Source organism: Salvelinus namaycush, chromosome 4 (assembly GCF_016432855.1).
Source record: "Salvelinus namaycush isolate Seneca chromosome 4, SaNama_1.0, whole genome shotgun sequence".
In the NCBI taxonomy this organism is placed as follows: Eukaryota; Metazoa; Chordata; class Actinopteri; order Salmoniformes; family Salmonidae; genus Salvelinus; species Salvelinus namaycush.
In genome coordinates this window covers 80,087,493-80,108,662 of record NC_052310.1, presented here as the reverse complement: position 1 = coordinate 80,108,662, position 21,170 = coordinate 80,087,493, and the positions used below count along the sequence as shown (strand labels likewise).

The following is a 21,170-nucleotide window of genomic DNA, read 5'->3' as shown; positions in this document are numbered from 1 at the left end:
ATATATATTTTGTAATGGCTATATATAATACAAATCGAGGTGAGGGCGATGGAAATGCATATGGCGGTTGATCTGCTTCTGTTCTGTGGGTGGCATTGTAACGAACGTCGCCGGGAGAAGGAGAGGAGGACCAAAGTGCAGCATAGTACGTATCCATAATACTTTTAATAAAGATGAATACGCGAACAAAAACAACAAAACGACCAACGAACAGTTCTGAAAGGTGCAACAAACACTAAACAGAAAATAACCACCCACAAACACAGGTGGGAACAGGCTACCTAAGTATGGTTCTCAATCAGAGACAACGATAGACAGCTGCCTCTGATTGGGAACCATACCAGGCCAAACACATAGAAATACAAAACAAGGACAACATAGAACACCAGACATAGAATGCCCACCCAAACTCACGCCCTGACCAACCAAAATAGAGACATAAAAAGGATCTCAGGTCAGGGCGTGACAGGCATTGTGTGTCTTTTGAAGGATGAGTCCCGGTCTTTCTGGTGCCATGGGATTCGGGGGGTCGGGGGAGGTCTCCCGGGCATTGGGATGACAACCCAACTCGGCATGAGGAGGGGTTTTAGTGGGTGAAATAGTGGGGACCAATTGGAGGTTTACTTAGTAGCAATGCAATTAACAAGTTAAAGCTATATAGACACTAAATCAACATATTACTTTTAAATGGTATGTTTACAAACATATACTTTGATAATTAGAATTTAAACTTGAGTCTCATTATGGTAAGAGGTGAAATATGTATAGCCAGTTGTAATTGTAATGTCTTAGCAGATAATAAGAAAAGACAATCAGTATTTTCCTGGCTAAAAGATATTACACATTCAACAATTTTAGATGAGGTTTTATGGGATCTGGCTGGGGGGGGTGAAATATACAGTTGAAGTCAGAAGTTTACATACACTTAGGTTGGAGTCATTAAAACTCATTTTTCAACCACTCCACAAATGAATAGAGGGCTGAGGGGCGAGTGAATCAGTTAATAGAGGGCTGAGGGGCAAGTGAATCAGTAAATAGAGGGATGAGGGGCAAATTAATTAGATAATATAGGGCTGAGTGGCAAGTGAATGAGTAAATATAGGGCTGAGGGGTGAAAGGGGAAGGAATTGGTATGGGATTTAGCAAGAATCATTGTTTTGAAATATTATATCAGGGCTATTTTTTATATTACAGACTTACATGCAATTTTCCCATATATGCACACAATCAAATATTGCTCTACCAGCCCTAAACTCAGAGAAATACAATCAAAATCACTTTACAGCACTATAACACTGTTAATATAGGAAGTGAACTGTCTTTCTTAATGTTTCAAACTATAGTTTTGGCAAGTCGGTTAGGACATCTACTTTGTGCATGACACAAGTCATCTTGCAAACAAATGTTTACAGACAGATTATTTCACTTATAATTCATTGTATCATAATTCCAGTGGGTCAGAAGTTTACAGACAGTAAGTTCACTGTGCCTTTAAACAGCTTGGAAAATTCCAGAAAATTATGTCATGGCTTTAGAAGCTTCTGATTTGCTAATTGACATAATTTCTGTCAATTAGATGTCTACCTGTGGATGTACTTCAAGGCCTACCTTCAAACGCAGTGCCTCTTTGCTTGACATCATGGGAAAATCAATAGAAATCATCCAAGACATCAGGAAAAAAATTGTAGACCTCCACAAGTCTGGTTAATCCTTGGGAGCAATTTCCAAACGCCTCAAGGTACTACGTTCATCTGTACAAACAAACAATAGTACGCATGTATAAACACCATGGGACGACGCAGCCGCCATACCGCTCAGGACGGAGACGCGTTCTGTCTCCTAGAGATGAACATACTTTGGTGCGAAACGTGCAAATCAATCCCGGAACAACAGCAAAAGACCTTGTGAAGATGCTGGAGGAAACAGGTACAGAAGTATCTATATCCACAGTAAAACGAGTCCTATATCGACATAACCTGAAAGGCCTCTCAGCAAGGAAGAAGCCACTGCTCCAAAACCACCATAAAAAAATGCCAGACTACGGTTTACAACTGCACATGGGGACAAAGATCATACTTTTTGGAGAAATGTCCTCTTGTCTGATGAAACAAAAAAGGAACCGTTTGGCCATAATGACCATCGTTATGTTTGGAGGAAAAAGGGGGACGCTTGCAAGTCGAAGAACACCATCCCAACCGTGTAGCACGGGGGTGGAAGCATCATGTTGTGGGGGTGCTTTGCTGCATGAGGGACTGGTGCACTTCACAAAATAGATGGCATCATGAGGGAGGAAAATCATGTGGATATTTTGAAGCAACATCTCAAGACATCAGTCAGGATGTTAAAGCTTGGTCGCAAATGGATCTTCCAAAGGGACAATGACCCCAAGCATACTTCCAAAGTTGTGGCAAAATGGCTTAAGGACATTTTTGTTATTGGAATGGCCATCACAAAGCCCTGACCTCAATCCGATAGAAAATGTGTTGGCAGAACTGAAAAAGCGTGTGCGAGCAAGGAGGCCTACAAACCTGACTCAGCTCTGTCAGGAGGAATAGGCCAAAATTCACCCAACCTATTGTGGGAAGCTTGTGGAAGGCTACCCGAAACGTTTGACCCAATTTAAACAATTTAAAGGCAATGCTACCAAATACTAATTGAGTGTATGTAAACTTCTGACCCACTGGGAATGTGATGAAAGAAATCAAATCTGAAAGAAATCATTCTCTCTACTATTATTCTGACATTTCACGTTCTTAAAATAAAGTGGTAATCCTAACTGACATAAAACAGGGAATTTTTAGTAATTTAAATGTCAGGAATTGTGAAAAACTGAGTTTAAATGTATTTGGCTAAGGTGTATGTAAACTTCCGACTTCACCTGTATATAAATGGTAGATTATCAGACACGCAACAAGAAGGCCTGATTTCAATATTACTGAAACAGGATCCAAGTGGTAAATATAAAGATCCAGTCCATTTAGAAAATTGTGATGCAAAAATACTTTGCGGATAGAATTAAAAGGGTATAGTCAGATATTATTCTTCCTAATCAGACAGATTTTTTACATGGATAATACATTGGAGATAATATAAGACAAGGATTGGAAACAATAGAATACTATTTAATATCGAGGAAATCAGGCCTGGTTTTCACATCTGATTTTGAAAACGCTTTTGATAAAGTATGCCTCAAATATTTCAATTTTGGATAATCTCTTATGAAGTGGGTTAAAGTTATGTATAGTAACCTTAGGTGTAAAAGAGTAAATAATGGCTACATTTAAGAAAGTTGTAAACTGTCAAGAGGAGTAAAACAAGGTGTGTCCACTACCGGCCTATCTATTTATTATTGCCATTGGAATGTTAGCGGTTAAAATTTGATCCAACAATAATATTAAGGGATTAGAATTCCGTTCCTTAAAAACAAAAGGTGTCATTGTACGCTGATGATTCATGTTTTCTTTTAAAACCACAATTAGAATCCCTCCACAGCCTCATAGAGGATGTAAATACTTTTGCTAACTTCTCTGGATTAAAATCAAATAAACACATTTCAGCCACACAATCATTATTTTGTGTGAACCAGAAGCCACAGCAATTATTTGACTCCTCGAAAATGACCTAAACCAATACTGTTGCACTGTGGCGAGACAGGAGACCAAAGCCGCTGGATGAATCATGTTATCAACATTATATTTGCTATCCAATTATCCCTCTAATTAGCAGTATATTTCATCCCCCTCTCCCTCCCTCCCTCCCTCTCTCGCTCTCGCTTGCTGTCTTGATCTCTCTCTCTCACTCTCTCTCCCTCTCTCTTTCCCTCCCTCTCTTTTTTCTACTGTCCCTCAAGTCTGGGCCGTTTTTCATTGAGAAACTCAAGAGGAGAGAGGATAGATAAGAGTGGAGAGGAGAGGAGACGAGAGGAGACAAGAGGAGAGGAGAGGAGAGGAGAGGAGAGAGGGAGGAGAGAGAGAAAGAGAGCGAGAGAGAGTAGAAGAAAGGAGGGAGCGAGTAGAGAGAGGAGTGGAGTGGAGGAAAGGAGAGTAGGATAGGGAAGGAAGGAATTGCAGCTTTCACATATAAACATAACACCTCGAAAAGTGATGATTTTCTCTGAATGTAAACCCACTTAAGCTTCCAGGATTTTCATGGAAATGCCAAAAATGCATTTACATAACATTTCCATGTGATAGATAATTAAAATAGAAAATAGAAAAAGCCCTTTCAAACATGTAAAGTGTTGGTCCCATGTTTTATGAGCAGAAATAAAAGACCCCAGAAATGTTTCATATTTCTCTCAAATGTGGAGCACACATTTTTTATATTCCTCTTAGTGAGCATTTCTTCTTTTCCTAGATAATCCATCCCCCTGACAGGTGTGGCATATCAATAAGCTGATACATGGCATGATCATTACTAAGGCCACTCTAAAATGTGCAGTTTTGTCACACAACACAATGCCACATTTGTCTCATGTTTTGAGGGAGGGTGCAATTTGCATGCCGGCTTCGGTATTGTCCACCAGAGCTGTTGCCAGAGAATTTAATGTTCATTTCTCTACCATAACGTGCCTTCGACATTGTTTTAGAGAACTTGAGGTAAATGTTCCTGAAACATCACAAATATCATGAGACATATTCCTAATGTTCCTTAAACATCACAAATATCATGAGACATATCCCCAATGTTCCTGAAACATCACAAATATCATGAGACAAATTCCCAATGTTCCTTAAACATCACAAATATCATGAGACATATTCCCAATGTTCCTTAAACATCACAAATATCATGAGACATATTCCCAATGTTCCTTAAACATCACAAATATCATGAGACATATTCCCAATGTTCCTGAAACATCACAAATATCATGAGACATATTCCCAATGTTCCTGAAACATCACAAATATCATGAGACATATTCCCAATGTTCCTGAAACATCACAAATATCATGAGACATATCCCCAATGTTCCTGAAACATCACAAATATCATGAGACATATCCCCAATGTTCCTGAAACATCACAAATATCATGAGACATATTCCCAATGTTCCTTAAACATCACAAATATCATGAGACATATTCCCAATGTTCCTTAAACATCACAAATATCATGAGACATATCCCCAATGTTTGTGTTTATGGAGTAAACAAGGATGCCAGTTGGAGGCAGTATTTTATAATCCCATGTTATTGCTATATGCTCGTCAAGCCTCCCGAAAGTTTACCCAGTGTCCGGTTTCAAACACACTCAGACACCAGACACTCCTTAGAACATAGTCGACATGAAAACACACCACAACAAACCTGAACATAACACACGATAACACAACACACCTCAACATACCACAACACACATCAACACACCACAACCAAAATACACCACAACGCACCTCAATACAACAATCCACAGCACAAAACACCCACACCACATCATAACCAAAACACACCACACCAAAACACACCACACCACACATCAACCAAACCACACCACACCACACCACCACAACACCTCAACACAACACACCACAACACACCACAACCAAAACACACCACACTAAAACACACCACAATACTCCACACCTCAACCAAAACATACCACAACACACCACACCAGAACACACCACAATAGACCACAACACAACAGCAACACTCGGGCCAAGTCTTTCCTTCAGGGTTGTATGTAATATGGCTGGTCAATTGGTGGCAACGGTTGTTCACCTGTCTATGAACCACTTGAATTAAAAACAGAGTCTATAGTGTCTGAAACCAGAGTCAAAATCTAATTAAAAAAATATATGGTGTTAAAGTATGTAAAATATTCTGTGTCCATAAAATGTGTATAGGTTCAGAACTTTTGTGAATCATCACGGTTAAACATCTATGGCAAATAGAAATCAAAACTGGATGGTGTTAAGAGATAGATGGGAGGCATTGAGGGTAGCTGAAGTATTGGACTAAAAACAAACAAAGGATAACTATTGTAAGATATAATGTGTCTGTAAAATGCATATAGTATGTATAAGCTGGAATTCAAAGCCTAAGTGTTGTTGTCCATTAGTTTACTCTAACTAGAGGAGGAATGGTGGGGTTAGGGGAAAATGATAAAGGAAAACTTTAAAAAAATATATGTTTTTGGTAGATCAGCTTTAATTTTGATATAGATTGTAGCTTACAGTGGTTTGCGAAAGTATTCGCCCCCTTGGCAATTTTCATATTTTGTTGCCGTACAACCTGGATTTAAAATAGATTTTTTGGGGGTTTGTATCATTTGATTTAACAACATGCCTAGCACTTTGAAGATGCAAAATATGTTTTATTGTGAAACAAGCAAGAAATAAGACAAAAAAAAAGAAAACTTGAGCGTGCATAACTATTCACCCCCGCAAAGTCAATACTTTGTAGAGACACCTTTTGCAGCAATTACAGCTGCAAGTCTCTTGGGGTATGTCTCTATAAGCTTGGCACATCTAGCCACTGGGATTTTTACCCATTCTTCAAGGCAAAACTGATCCAGCTCCTTCTGGTTGGATGGGTTCCGCTGGTGTACAGCAATATTTAAGTCATACCACAGATTCTCAATTGGATTGAGGTCTGGGCTTTGACTAGGCCATTCCAACACATTTAAATGTTTCACCTTAAACCACTTAAGTGTTGCTTTAGCATTATGCTTAGGGTCATTGTCCTGCTGGAAGGTGAACCTCCGTCCCAGTCTAAAATCTCTGGAAGACTGAAGCAGTTTTCCCTCAAGAATTTCCCTGTATATAGCGCCATCCATCATTCCTTCAATTCTGACCGGTTCCCCAGTGCCTGCCAATGAAAAACATCCCCACAGCATGATGCTGCCACCACCATGCTTCACTGTGGGGGTGGTGTTCTCTGGGTGATGAGAGGTGTTGGGTTTGCGCCAGACATAGCATTTTCCTTGATGGCCAAAAAGCAAAATTTTAGTCTCATCTGACCAGAATACCTTCTTCCATATGTGTGGGGAGTCTCCCACATGCCTTTTGGCGAACACCAAACGTTTGCTTATTTTTTTCTTTAACCTCTCTGCGCTACGGATCCCTTTAGCGGGATCATTTTCCTAAACAACCGCTGAATTGCAGGGCGCCAAATATTACTAAAAATATTATAATCATGCAATCACAAGTGAAATATACCAAAACACAGCTTACCTTGTTGTTAATCCACCTATCGTGTCAAATTTTTTAAATATGCTTTACAGCGAAAGCAATCCAAGCTTTTGTGAGTGTATCAATCAATGCTAGAACAGCTAGCCCCAAATTAGCATGGTCACGAAAGTCAGAAAAGCAATACAATTAATCGCTTACCTTTGATAATCTTCGGATGTTTGCACTCACGAGACTCCCAGTTACACAATAAATGTTATTTTTGTTTGATAAATATTACTTTCATAACAAAAAAACGCCATTTGGGTTGTGCGTTATGTTCAGAAAACCAAAGCCTCGTTCCGTTCGACGAAAATTACAAAAAGTATCCGTAATGTTCTTAGAAACATGTCAAATGTTTTTTATAATCAATCCTCAGGTTGTTTTTAACAAACATAATCGATAATATTTCAACCTTACCGTAACCTATTCAATAAAAGAGAGAAAGAAAATGGAGAGCTACCCCTCTCGCGCGCAGGAACTAATCAAAGGACACCTGACTAGTTTTGAAAAATCTCGCTCATTTTTCAAAATAAAAGCCTGAAACTATGTCTAAAGCCTGGTCACAGCCTGAGGAAGCCATTGGAAAGGGAATCTGGTTGATACCCCTTTAAATGGAAGAAAGACGGGCAATGAAACACATATTTTCTTTTTTAAATTATCACATCCGGTTTAGATTTCCTCAGGTTTTCGCCTGCAAAATCAGTTTTGTTATACTCACAGACAATATTTTGACAGTTTTGGAAACTTTGGAGTGTTTTCTATCCTAATCTGTAAATTATATGCATATTCTACGATCTGGACCTGAGAAATAGTCCGTTTACCTTGGGAACGTTATTAAAAAAAATATATATATCTGACCCACGCAATGGCTTTTTTCTGGCCACTCTTCTGTAAGGCCCAGCTCTGTGGAGTATACGGCTTAAAGTGGTCCTATGGACAGATACTCCAATCTCCGCTGTGGAGCTTTGCGGCTCCTTCAGGATTATCTTTGGTCTATTTGTTGCCTCTCTAATTCATGCCCTCCTTGCATGGTCCGTGAGTTTTGGTTGGCTGCACTCTCTTGGCAGGTTTGTCGTTTCTCATGGCATTTTATTTTATTTGATATAGGACACAGCAATTCAGTGGTAAAATGTATGCTAAGCTTTCTAGCTAATGTAGGAATGATAATTTGTCTCCAGTAGGAGGGCTGGAGCTGGATCACCTTGGTGTTAAGTGTAGAATGGAGAACAGCCCAGTAACTCAGTGGGGAAATGGATGATAGATCCAAAGCTCAATAGAGAGACTATTTTGGATTGTCCTATTGGATATGAAATCACTCAAAAAGTAATACAAACTCAATCAGCATATCAAATAGAATAAGATCAAGTGAAATAAAATTGTATTTGTCACATCCTGTCACGACTTCCGCCGAAGTAGGCTCCCCTCCTTCGGGCGGCGTTCGGCGGTGGACGTCACCGGCCTTCTAGCCATCGCCGCTCCATTCTTCATTGTTCCATTTGTTTTGTCTTGTTCCCCGCACACCTGGTTTACATTCCCTAGTCAACTGCATATATATGTTCCTCTGTTCCCCCCATGTCTTTGTATGGGATTGTTTTGTTACATGTTTTGTATTGACGCGCCTAGCTGGTTTTTCCCCGGGTACTATGTTTCAACCCAGAGTATGTTTAATTGTTAAACATTTTTGCTTATTTGTGACTTTGTCGCACTTTGCACTTTTGCCTTTGGCTGGAGGTTTGTTGGACACTGTTGCGTCCGTCTGTTGTTTGCTTCTGCCGAATAAAGTGTGCGCCTGATCACAACTCTCTGCTCTCCTGCACCTGACTTCTACACCAGTAGCACATACGCTGACACATACACGTGTTTAGCAGATATTATTGCGGGTGTAGCGAAATGCTTGTGTTTCTATCTTCAACAGTTCAGTAATATCTAACAAGTAATATCTAACAATTTCACAACAATACCCACAATACACTCAAATCTAAAGTAAAAGATTGGAATTGAGAATATATAAATATTTGGTCAAGCTATGTCAGAGCGGCATAGACTCAGATACAGAAGAATAGGATAGAATACAGTATATATATATGAGATGAGTAATGCAAAATATGTAAACATTATTAAAGAAACTATTGTTCCATTGTTGAAGTGGCTAGTGATTTCAAGTCTATGTATAGAGTACAGCAGTCTCTAATGTGCTAGTGATTACTATTTAACAGTCTGATGGCCTTGAGATAGAAGCTGTTTTTCAATCTCTCGGCTGCAGCTTTGATGCACCTGTACTGACCTCGCCTTCTGGATGGTAGCGGGATGAACAGGCATTGGCAAGAGGAGTTGTTGTCCTTGATGATCTTTTTGGCCTTCCTGTGACATCGGGTGCTGTAGGTGTTCTGGAGGCAGGTAGTTTCCCCCTGTGATCCGCACCACCCTCTGGAGAGCCCTGCGGTTGCGGGCAGTGCAGTTGCCATACATTGCGGTCATACAGCCCAACAGGATGGTCTCAATTGTGCAACTGTAAAAGTATGTGAGGATTTTAGGTTCCATGCCAAATTTCTTCAACCTCCTGAGGTTGAAGAGGCGCTGTTGCACCTTCTTTACCACACTGTCTGTGTGGGTGGATCATTGCAGTTTGTCAGTGATGTGTACGCCGAGGAACTTGAAGCTTTCCACCTTCTCCACTGTGATTCCAGTGATGTGGATAGGGGCGTGCTCCCTCTGCTGTTTGCTGAATTCCACAATCAGCTCCTTTGTTTTGTTGACGTTGGGTGAGAGGTTATTTTCCTTGCACCACACTCCCACCACACTCTCGTTTTTGTTGGTAAACAGGCCTACTACTGTTGTGTCGTCTGCAAACTTCATGATTAAGTTGGAGGTGTGCGTGGCCACGCAGTCATGGGTGAACAGGTAGCACAGGCTGAGTACGCATCCTTGTGGGGCACCAGGGTTGAGGATCAGTGAAGTGGAGGTGTTGTTTCCTACCTTCACTACCTGGGGGGCGGCCCGTCAGGACGTCCAGGACCCAGTTGCACAGGGCGGGGTTCACAGGGCCTCAAGCTTAAAGATAAGCTTGGAGGGTACTGTGTTGAATGCTGTGCTAGAGCAAATGAACATCATTCTTACATAGGTGTCCTTCTTGCCCAGATGGGATAGGGCAGTGTGCAGTGCGATGGCGATTGCATCGTCTGATGATCTATTGGGGTGATAAGCAAATTGAAGTGGGTCTAGGGTGTCAGATAAGGTAGAGGTGATGTGGTCCATGACTAGTCATTTAGTTCAGTTACCTTTGCTTTCTTGGGTACAGGAACAATGGTGGACATCTTGAAGAATTTGGGGACAGCAGCCTGGGATATGGAGCTATTGAATATGTCTGTAAACACTCCAGCCAGCTGGTCTGCACATGCTCTGAGGACGCGACTAGGGATACCATCTGGGCCAGCAGCCTTGCGAGGGTTAACACGCTTAAATGTCTTACTCACGTCGGCCATGGAGAATGAGCACCCACAGTCCTTGCTAGCGGGCCGTTTCGGAGGCACAGTGTTATCCTCAAAGCGGGCGAAGAAGGTGTTTAGCTTGTCCGGAAGCAAGACGCCGGTCCGCGATGTGGCTGGATTTCCCTTTGTAGTCCGTGATTGTCTGTAGACCCTGCCACATATGTCTCCTCTCTGAGCCATTGGAATGCGACTCCACATAGTCTCTATACTGACGTTTGCCTGTTTGATTGCCTTATGGAGAGAATAACTACACTGTTTGTATTCGGCCACATTCCCAGTCACCTTACCATGATTAAATGCAAGGATTCACACTTTCAGTTTTGCGTGAATGCTGCCATCTCTCCAAGGTTTCTGGTTAAGTTAGGTTTTAATAGTCACAGTGGGTACAACATATCCTGTACACTTCCTGATAAACTCAGTCACCATATCAGTGTATTTGTCTATGTTGTTCTCGGAGGCTACCCTGAACATATCCTAGTCCACTTGATCAAAACAATCTTGAACCGTGGATTCCGATTGGTCAGACCAGTCCTTAGCATGGATTCTTCCTGTTAGTTTCTTCCTACAGGAAGGGAGGAGCAAAACTGAGTCATGATCAGATTTGCCGAAGGGAGGGCGGGGGAGGGCCTTGTAGGCATCCCGGAAGTTGGAGTTGCAGTTTTAGGAGCACGAATACTACAGTCAATGTGTTGATAGAACTTCGGTAAAACATTTCTCAAATTTGCTATGTTAAAATCCCCAGCTACAATAAATGCGGCCTCAGGATATGTGGTTTCCAATTTTCAGTGAAGTTATTTGAGGGCCGTCGGTGTATCGGCTTGAGAGGAATACACACAGCTGTGACTATAACCAAAGATAATTCTCTTGGGAGGTAATATGATCGGCATTTGATTGTGAGGTATTCTAGGTCGGGTAAACAAAAGGACGAAGGATCCGATTTTGAAAGTCATATTCCTGGTCGTAATGCTGGTAATAATGGTGAGTTACCACCCATCTGATATCCAAAAGTTATTCCCTGATGTATCTAATAACACAAAAAATTAAAATGTAAGAATATTTTAATTTAAAAATATATATTTTTGTTGTAACCTTTATTTAACTAGGCAAGTCAGTTAAGAACACATTTTTATTTACATTTAAAAAATATATATATATATTTCACCTTTATTTAACCAGGTAGGCAAGTTGAGAACAAGTTCTCATTTACAATTGCGACCTGGCCAAGATAAAGCAAAGCAGTTCGATACATACAACAACACAGAGTTACACATGGAGTAAAACAAACATACAGTCAATAATACAGTAGAAAAATAAGTATATATACAATGTGAGCAAATGAGGTGAGATAAGGGAGGTAAAGGCAAAAAAAGGCCATGGTGGTGAAGTAAATACAATATAGCAAGTAAAACACTGGAATGGTAGATTTGCAGTGGAAGAATGTGCAAAGTAGAGATAGAAATAATGGGGTGCAAAGGAGCAAAATAAATAAATACAGTAGGGGGAGAGGTAGTTTTTTGGGCTAAATTATAGATGGGCTATGTACAGCTGCAGTAATCTGTGAGCTGCTCTGACAGCTGGTGCTTAAAGCTAGTGAGGAAGATAAGTGTTTCCAGTTTCAAAGATTTTTGTAGTTCATTCCAGTCATTGGCAGCAGAGAACTGGAAGGAGAGGCGGCCAAAGGAAGAATTGGTTTGGGGGTGACCAGAGAGATATACCTGCTGGAGCGCGTGCTACAGGTGGGTGCTGCTATGGTGACCAGCGAGCTGAGATAAGGGGGGACTTTACCTAGCAGGGTCTTGCGGATGACCTGGGGCCAGTGGGTTTGGCGACGAGTATGAAGCGAGGGCCAGCCAACGAGAGCGTACAGGTCGCAGTGGTGGGTAGTATATGGGGCTTTGGTGACAAAACGGATGGCACTGTGATAGAGTTTACAGTCTAACCAGACACCTAGGTATTTGTAGTTGTCCACATATTCTAAGTCAGAACCGTCCAGAGTAGTGATGTTGGACGGTTGAAGAGCATGCATTTAGTTTTACTTGTATTTAAGAGCAATTGGAGGCCATGGAAGGAGAGATGTATGGCATTGAAGCTCGTCTGGAGGGTTGTTAACACAGTGTCCAAAGAAGGGCCAGGAGTATACAGAATGGTGTTGTCTGCATAGAGGTGGATCAGAGACTCACCAGCAGCAGGAACGACATCATTGATGTATACAGAGAAGAGAGTCGGTCCAAAAACCAAGGCCATCGAGTTTGCCGATGAGGATGTGGTGATTGACAGAGTCGAAAGCCTTGGCAAGGTCAATGAATACGGCTGCACAGTATTGTTTCTTATCAATGGCAGTTAGGATATCGTTTAGGACCTTGAGCGTGGCTGAGGTGCACCCATGACCAGCTCTGAAACCAGATTGCATAGCGGAGAAGGTATGGTGGTATTCAAAATGGTCGGCAATCTGTTTGTTGACTTGGCTTTCGAAGACCTTAGAAAGGCAGGGTAGGATAGATATAGGTCTGTAGCAATTTGGGTCAAGAGTGTCCCCCCCTTTGAAGAGGGGGATGACCGCAGCTGCTTTCCAATCTTTGGGAATCTCAGACGACAAGAAAGAGAGGTTGAACAGGCTAGTAATAGGAGTTGCAACAATTTCGGCAGATCATTTTAGAAAGAAAGGGTCCAGATTGTCTAGCCCGGCTGATTTGTAGGGGTCCAGATTTTGCAGCTGTTTCAGAACATCAGCTGACTGGATTTGGGAGAAGGAGAAATGGGGAAGGCTTGGGCAAGTTGCTGTGGGGGGTGCAGTGCTGTTGACCGGAGTAGGGGTAACCAGGTGGAAAGCATGGCCAGCCATAGAAAAATGCTTATTGAAATTCTCAATTATAGTGGATTTATCGGTGGTGACAGTGTTTCCTGTCCTCAGTGCAGTGGGCAGCTGGGAGGAGGTGTTCTTATTCTCCATGGACTTTACAGTGTCCCAGAACTTTTTTGAGTTTGTGTTGCAGGAAGCAAATTTCTGCATGAAAAAGCTAGCCTTGGCTTTTCTAACTGCCTGTGTATACTGGTTTCTAGCTTCCCTGAAAAGTTGCATATCACGGGGGCTGTTCGATGCTAATGCAGAACGCCTTAGGATGTTTTTGTGTTGGTTAAGGGCAGTCAGGTCTGGAGAGAACCAAGGGCTATATCTGTTCCTGGTTCTAAATTTCTTGAATGGGGCATGCTTATTTAAGATGGTGAGGAAGGCATTTAAAAAAAATAACCAGGCATCCTCTACTGACGGGATGAGATCAATATCCTTCCAGGATACCCCGGCCAGGTCGATTAGAAAGGCCTGCTCGCTGAAGTGTTTCAGGGAGCGTTTGACAGTGATGAGTGGAGATCGTTTGACCGCTGACCCATTACAGATGCAGGCAATGAGGCAGTGATCGCTGAGATCTTGGTTGAAAACAGCAGAGGTGTATTTAGAGGGCAAGTTGGTTAGGATGATATCTATGAGGGTGCCCGTGTTTACGACTTTGGGGTGGTACCTGGTAGGTTCATTGATAATTTGTGTGAGATTGAGGGCATCAAGCTTAGATTGTAGGATGGCTTGGGTGTAAAGCATGTTCCAGTTTAGGTCGCCAAGCAGCACGAGCTCTGAAGACAGATGGGGGGCAATCAGTTCACATATGGTGTCCAGAGCACAGCTGGGGGCAGAGGGTGGTCTATAGCAGGCGGCAACGCTGAGAGACTTGTTTTTAGAGAGGTGGATTTTTAAAAGTAGAAGTTCAAATTGCTTGGGTACAGACCTGGATTGTAGGACAGAACTCTGGAGGCTATCTTTGCAGTAGATTGCAACACCGCCCCCTTTGGCCGTTCTATCTTGTCTGAAAATGTTGTAGTTAGGAATGGAGATTTCAGAATTTTTGGTGGTCTTCCTAAGCCAGGATTCAGACACGACTAGAACATCCGGGTTGGCAGAGTGTGCTAAAGCAGTGAATAAAACAAACTTAGGGAGGAGGCTTCTAATGTTAACATGCATGAAATCAAGGCTATTACGGTTACATAAGTCATCAAAATAGAGCACCTGGGGAATAGGAGTGGAGCTAGGCACTGCAGGGCCTGGATTCACCTCTACATCACCAGAGGAACAGAGGAGGAGTAGGATAACGGCACGGCTAAAAGCTATGAGAATTTGTAGTCTAGAACGTCCGGAACAGAGAGTAAAAGGAGGTTTCTGGGGGCGATAAAATAGCTTCAAGGTATAATGTACAGACAAAGGTATGGTAGGATGTGAATACAGTGGAGGTAAACCTAGGTATTGAGTGATGATGAGAGAGATAATGTCTCTACATCATTTCTCTACATCATTGAAACCAGGTGATGTCATCGCATCTGTGGGTGGTGGAACTGAAAGTTTGGATAAGGTATAAAGAGCAGGGCTAGAGGCTCTACAGTGAAATAAGCCAATAATCACTAACCAGAACAGCAGTGGACAAGGCATATTGACATTAAGGAGAGCCATACTCCTAAGTACATGTATGAGGTGACTACTTCAAGCTCTAAACCCTCAGAGGTAGTAATAACACCTGTGGGCGGAGGGGCATTCTTTTTACCAAACCACATAACCTTTGTTTTGGAGGTGTTCATAACAAGGTTAAGGGTAGAGAAAGCTTGTTGGACACTAAGAAAGCTTTGTTGTAGAGCATTTAAAACAAAATCCGGGGAGGGACCAGCTGAGGTTAAGACTGTATCATCTGCATATAAATGGATGAGTGAGCTTCCTACTGCCTGAGTAGTTGTTGATGTAAATTGAGAAGAGCATGGGGCCTAGGATCAAGCCTTGGGGTACTACCTTAGTGACAGGCAGTGGCTGAGACAGCAGATTTTCTGACTTTATACACCACAGTCTTTGAGAGAGGTAGTTAGCAAACCAGCCCAAAGACCCCTCAGAGACACCAATACTCCTTAGCCGGCCCACAAGAACGGAATGGTCAACCGTATCAACAGCTTTGGCCAAGTCAATAAAAATAGCAGCACACTATTGCTTAGAATCAAGGGCAATGGTGACGTCATTGAGGACCTTTAAGGTGGCAGTGACACATCCATAACCTGAGTGGAAACCAGATTGCTTACCCGAGAAAATACAATAGACATCAAGTAAGCCATTCAGTTGATTATTGACAAGTTTTTCCAATGCTTTTGATAAACAGGGCAAAATTGAAATAGGCCTATAACAGTTAAGATCAGCTTGATCTCCCCCTTTAAATAAAGGACAAACCGTGGCTGACTTCCAAGCAATGGGAACCTCCCCAGAAAGGAGAGACAGGTTAACCTGTTTGGGCTGCAGCCCGACACCGGTACACTTATGACAACATCCAGCTCAAGTGCAGGGCGCGAAATTCAAAAGATATATTTTTTAAATATTTAACTTTCACACATTAACAAGTCCAAGACACCAGATGAAAGGTGCACATATTGTGAATCAAGCCAACATGTCCGATTTTTAAAATGTTTTACAGGGAAGACACAATATGTAAATCTATTAGCTAACCACGTTAGCAAAAGACACCACTATTCTTACTCCATCAGTTTTTGACTCCATCAGTAGCTATCACAAATTCGGCCAAATAAAGATAGAAATAGCCACTAACCAAGAAACAACCTCATCAGATGACAGTCTGATAACATATTTATTGTATAGCATATGTTTTGTTCGAAAAATTTGCATATTTCAGGTATAAATCATAGTTTACATTTCAGCTACAATCAGAAATTGCACCGAAAGCAGCCATAATATTTACAGACACCAACGTCAAATACCTAATTACTCATCATAAAACATTTCTGAAAAATACATAGTGTACAGTAAATGAAAGACAGGCATCTTGTGATGCCAGACAATATTTCCGATTTATTAAGTGTTTTACAGCGAAAACAAAATGTAGCGTTATATTAGCTTAGCTTAGCACAATAGAAACACTTGGGCGCCGGCGACTACGACAGATATATGAAATAACATCATAAATTGGGTCTTACTTTTGCTGATCTTTCATCAGAATGTTGAACAAGGTGTCCTTTGTCCAGATGAGTCGTTGTTTGGATTCAGAATGGCAACTTTCTCTCTCCATTTAGCAAGCGCGCTAGCCGGGTTGCACGGATCTCTCCATGTAAACAAACGGAAGAGAACGGAACACGGTAAAACTCCCGAAAAAATTTCAATAATCTGATGAAACTATATTGAAAAAACATACGTTACGATGATATGGTGACATGTATCAAATAAAATCAAAGCCGGAAATAATATTCGCCTATAACGTCAGCAAAACAAAAGGCAACCCCACTGTCCAAATTGCGTCCTTCAGAGTACCGGAAATTGGGTACACGTCATTCCAAGAGGGTTTATTCCATCCCAGATCGAGATAATCACCTCCTTTCTTCTCTCACAGCCTTCTTGACACCCAGAAGAAGGTGTATGAAGTGTACGTAGACTCTTACGTTCATTGCCCATTTATAGGCAGGAAGAGGAAGAGAGCCTCGGTTTCAGACTTTGAACTTCCGGGTCAGGAAAAGTGCTGCAGAATGAGTTCTGTTTCACTCAGAGAAATAATTCAAACGGTTTTAGAAACTAGAGAGTGTTTTCTATCCAATAGTAATAATAATATGCATATTGTACGAGCAAGAATTGAGTACGAGGCCGTTTGAAATGGGCATGTTTTATCTGGCTACTCAATACTTTCCCTTGCAGCCATAACAGGTTAAACAGTTTGGAGATATGCTCGGCGATGATAAGGACAGTAACCTTAAAGAAGAAAGGGTCTACGTTTAAGGATCTCCTTTAGCACCTGGGACTCAGTGACTGCCTGCAGGTAGAAACTTTGTAGTGGGGCAGGGGAAAAAAGAGGGAGAAGCATCGGGGATAGTCGCATTAGAAGGGGTGGGAGATGAGGAAATGTTGGACGGGCAAGGAGGCATGGCTGAGTCAAATAGGAATCCTGACTTAACCTGTCTGGGAACGGGGTTCCGCTAGTGTAAGGTCTGGGAGTAAGGTCTGGGAGAGACCTTACTCAATCCCCTCTCATTCGCCCCCACTTCACAGTAGAAGCATCAAACAAGGTTCTAAAGACTGTTGACATCTAGTGGAAGCCTTAGGAAGTGCAATTTGACCCCATAGACACTGTATATTCAATATGCAAATAGTTGAAAACTACAAACCTCAGATTTCCCACTTCCTGGTTGGATTTTCTCAGGTTTTATCCTGCCATATGAGTTCTGTTATACTCACAGACATCATTCAAACAGTTTTAGAAACTTCAGAGTGTTAATAATATGCATATATTAGCAACTGGGAGGATTATTTGTGAGGATAACATCGAGGAGAGTTGCATTTTCTGGGTGTTTGGAGTCATACCTTGTGGGATTGGTAATACTCTGAGAAAGATTTAAGGAGTCCAATTGCTTTAGGACTTGGTCAGGTGGTTTTAGCATGTCCCAGTTTAGGTCACCAAGCAGGACAAATTCAGACTTAGTGTAAAGGGCCAGGAGAGAGCTTAGGGCAGGTAGGGTACAGGCCGATGCTGATGGAGGACGATAGCACCTAGCAACAGAAGAGCTATTTGAAAGTTTAATGCTTTAAACCAGCAAATCAAATTGTTTGGGGACAGACTTGGTGGAGACAAGGTAAAGATTGCCACTCCTCCACCTTTGGAAGATCTGTCTTGCCGAAAAAGGTTGTTACCAGAAAGGTTAACATCGGTTTTCAAAACACTCTTCCTTAACCACGTCTCAGTAATGACCAACACATCTGGATTAGAGCTGTGAACCCACACTTTCAAATGATCCATTTTAGGTAATAAGCTTCTAGTGTTAACGTGCAGAAAACCCAGGCTTTTACTTGAGCAGAAATCAGTGAAGCAGATATGAGAGCACAAGTCAGAATTGGGGCTAGCAACAGTAGATGGGCCTGTGTGTACATGCACATTTCCAGATATCATCAACAGTAATACAATCAAGGCACGGCATAGGACAGGGAGAGCTCTGCAGTGCTGATTTATGACATCTGAATGTGCATCAGATGGCAACAAGATCATATTGTGCAGCAATTTCATCAGGTAACATGAATACAAAGCCGGCGAGAGGAGGTTAGAATAGTATGGGAGGCCAAAAGTCAGTGTAACCAATACAGAGTCCCGAGTGTGGGAACAAACATAGTCTGTCCTACGGTTGGGTAAAGAAAGTTTGCAGTCAACAAAGTATGCGGGAGTCATGACACAAATAGCAAAATGCACAATAAAAAAAAGTATATATAACGACTTGGGGCTCACCATTGTAAGTTCAGAGTCAGTTGCCCCAACAGTGCGTGAGCGCTGAAATAACACATAAAAAAACGAAATACTGCAACGTTTCTTAAGAGCTAGAAGCACGGCAGCCCTATCCGTCGGCACTATTTTCATCACCTGATTTAGTATGTGGGAGGTGAAGAGCAACATGCTTCAAACTACACCACTTATTCAGGAAATACAAGAGCCAATTTTGTTGTATTGTTTTTCCCTTCAGCTAGCCCGGGTGCATCTCCATGTGTGTTTGGGACATATTTCATTACCAAAACTATTTGGCTACTAACAATACATCTACACTATGCTGTTACACACACACGCATTCACACACACACACACACACACACACACACACACACACACACACACACACACACACACACACACAAACACACACACACACACACACACACACACACACACACACACACACACACACACACACACACACACACACACACACACACACTTAGCATTCCAGTGGTTTTCCGTAAAGCATTGAGCTCATATAACGTAGCTGGTTGATATCTACCACAGCGTGCATCTGTCAATCAAAAAGTAAATTACTGCTACTACTGGATGACAAATATCCTTCCCTCTCAATCACATTTCTCTCTGCTCCCTTCTCTTTCTCACCATCCTGCCCTCCTGCACTCCCTCCCTCTCATCTCTGGATAGTTCTTCTGAGTCTGTTCTCAGCCCTGCCAGGTATCTCTCCAGGTATCTCTCCAGGTATCTCTCCAGGTACCCCCCCCCTTAACCTCTGTCACTCTCTCTCTATATATATAGTATTTATCTCTCTATCTCTCTATGTCTCTCTCCCTCTCTCTTTCGTTTGCTCTCTTTCTCTCTGCTCTCTCTCTCTCTGTTTTCTGCCCTTTCTCACTCTCTCTTTTCCTGTATGGTTCTTCTCAGCCCAGTAGCTCCGTACCTTAGCACTTCAGAGCCGTGGTATAGATTACTGTGAGGAGGAGGAACACTGGTTCCGGCTAGCGAATGCACCTGCCATTAGTTATTTGTACACACATGCAACCCCCCCCCCACACACACACACACACACACAGTCCATACTCTTTACAGTCCAGTCAGGTCCTGTGTTATTTACCATCCAGAATTAAAGATGAATGAGAATGATAAATCAAGGAGAGGGAAACACACTAACTCTCCTAGCCAGGTTTATGTGTTGGAAACTTAGAGAGATAGAGCGAGATATATATATATATATATAGCGAGAGAGAGAGAAACAACCTGCAGTTCGTTAATCTCTCTGAATTATGGCCAAGACAGGGTTTGTTGTTTGGGTCGGCTCTGAAAATGATAGAGCCCCCCCCCCCCCCCCCCCGTTATTCTTTTATGACTGCTGCTGTATTGATGAATGAGATATACAATAGGGGGAAATACAAGGAGAGTAGAATGGAGAGTTACTTTTATGGGATCACAGATTACTAATGGGCCTCGGCTCGCAGCAATATTGTTTAGTGTTGTATCAATGCCAGACCTGGGTTCAACTACTATTTTAAACTTTATCTGTGCTCGATTGAGTCTGCTTGGCTTAATGGAATTAATAGGACGGTCAAAAAGAGCAAACCCAGCTAGAGAAAATGTTTAATGTATTTGAAAGATTTGAAATAGTATTTGAACCCAGGTATGTTTAACGTTCATTCCAGAAGAAAAATATCTCAACCTGGTAGTGATAAATGAAACAAATGAAACGTCTTTCTCCATCTGTATTGAACCCTTTATGGATCCATCCTGTTTTCAGTGGTGCTTGTGAAGCTGTAGTAGGGTTTCATTCCATTCCATTGACATTTGAATGGCATACAATATATGAACAGTTGTTTCAAATCAAATCAAACTGTATTTGCCACATGCGCTGAATACAACAAGTGTAGATTTTACCTTGAAATGCTTTATTGATGGATTGATGGATGTGCGTATTACATTCAGGATCCATCTATAATAACAAATCAACCCTGCCAAGTGGTAAACTTCAACACTCCTCCTGTCTCCACCCAGGTACCATCTCCATCAACACCCAGCGCCAGGCTTACACAGCCCCAGGAGAGAGTGAGATCCTGGACCTGGACGATAACCTGTACCTGGGAGGACTACCAGAGAATAAACTGGGCATGGTGTTCCCTACAGAGGTACAACACTCACGCACACACGCTCACACACACACACACACACACACACACACA

The 21,170-nt window shown here is 41.9% G+C and overlaps 1 protein-coding gene across 1 annotated transcript in view; it reads left to right on the top strand.

The window, feature by feature from the left end:
* Window positions 1–21,170, top strand: part of LOC120046020 (neurexin-1a-like) — a 683,076-nt gene that overhangs the window by 333,261 nt on the left and 328,645 nt on the right. The window contains exon 9 of the mRNA XM_038990933.1: window positions 20,986–21,116. Coding sequence (XP_038846861.1) covers window positions 20,986–21,116 — 131 coding nt within the window. The remainder of the gene's footprint in view (window positions 1–20,985; window positions 21,117–21,170) is intronic.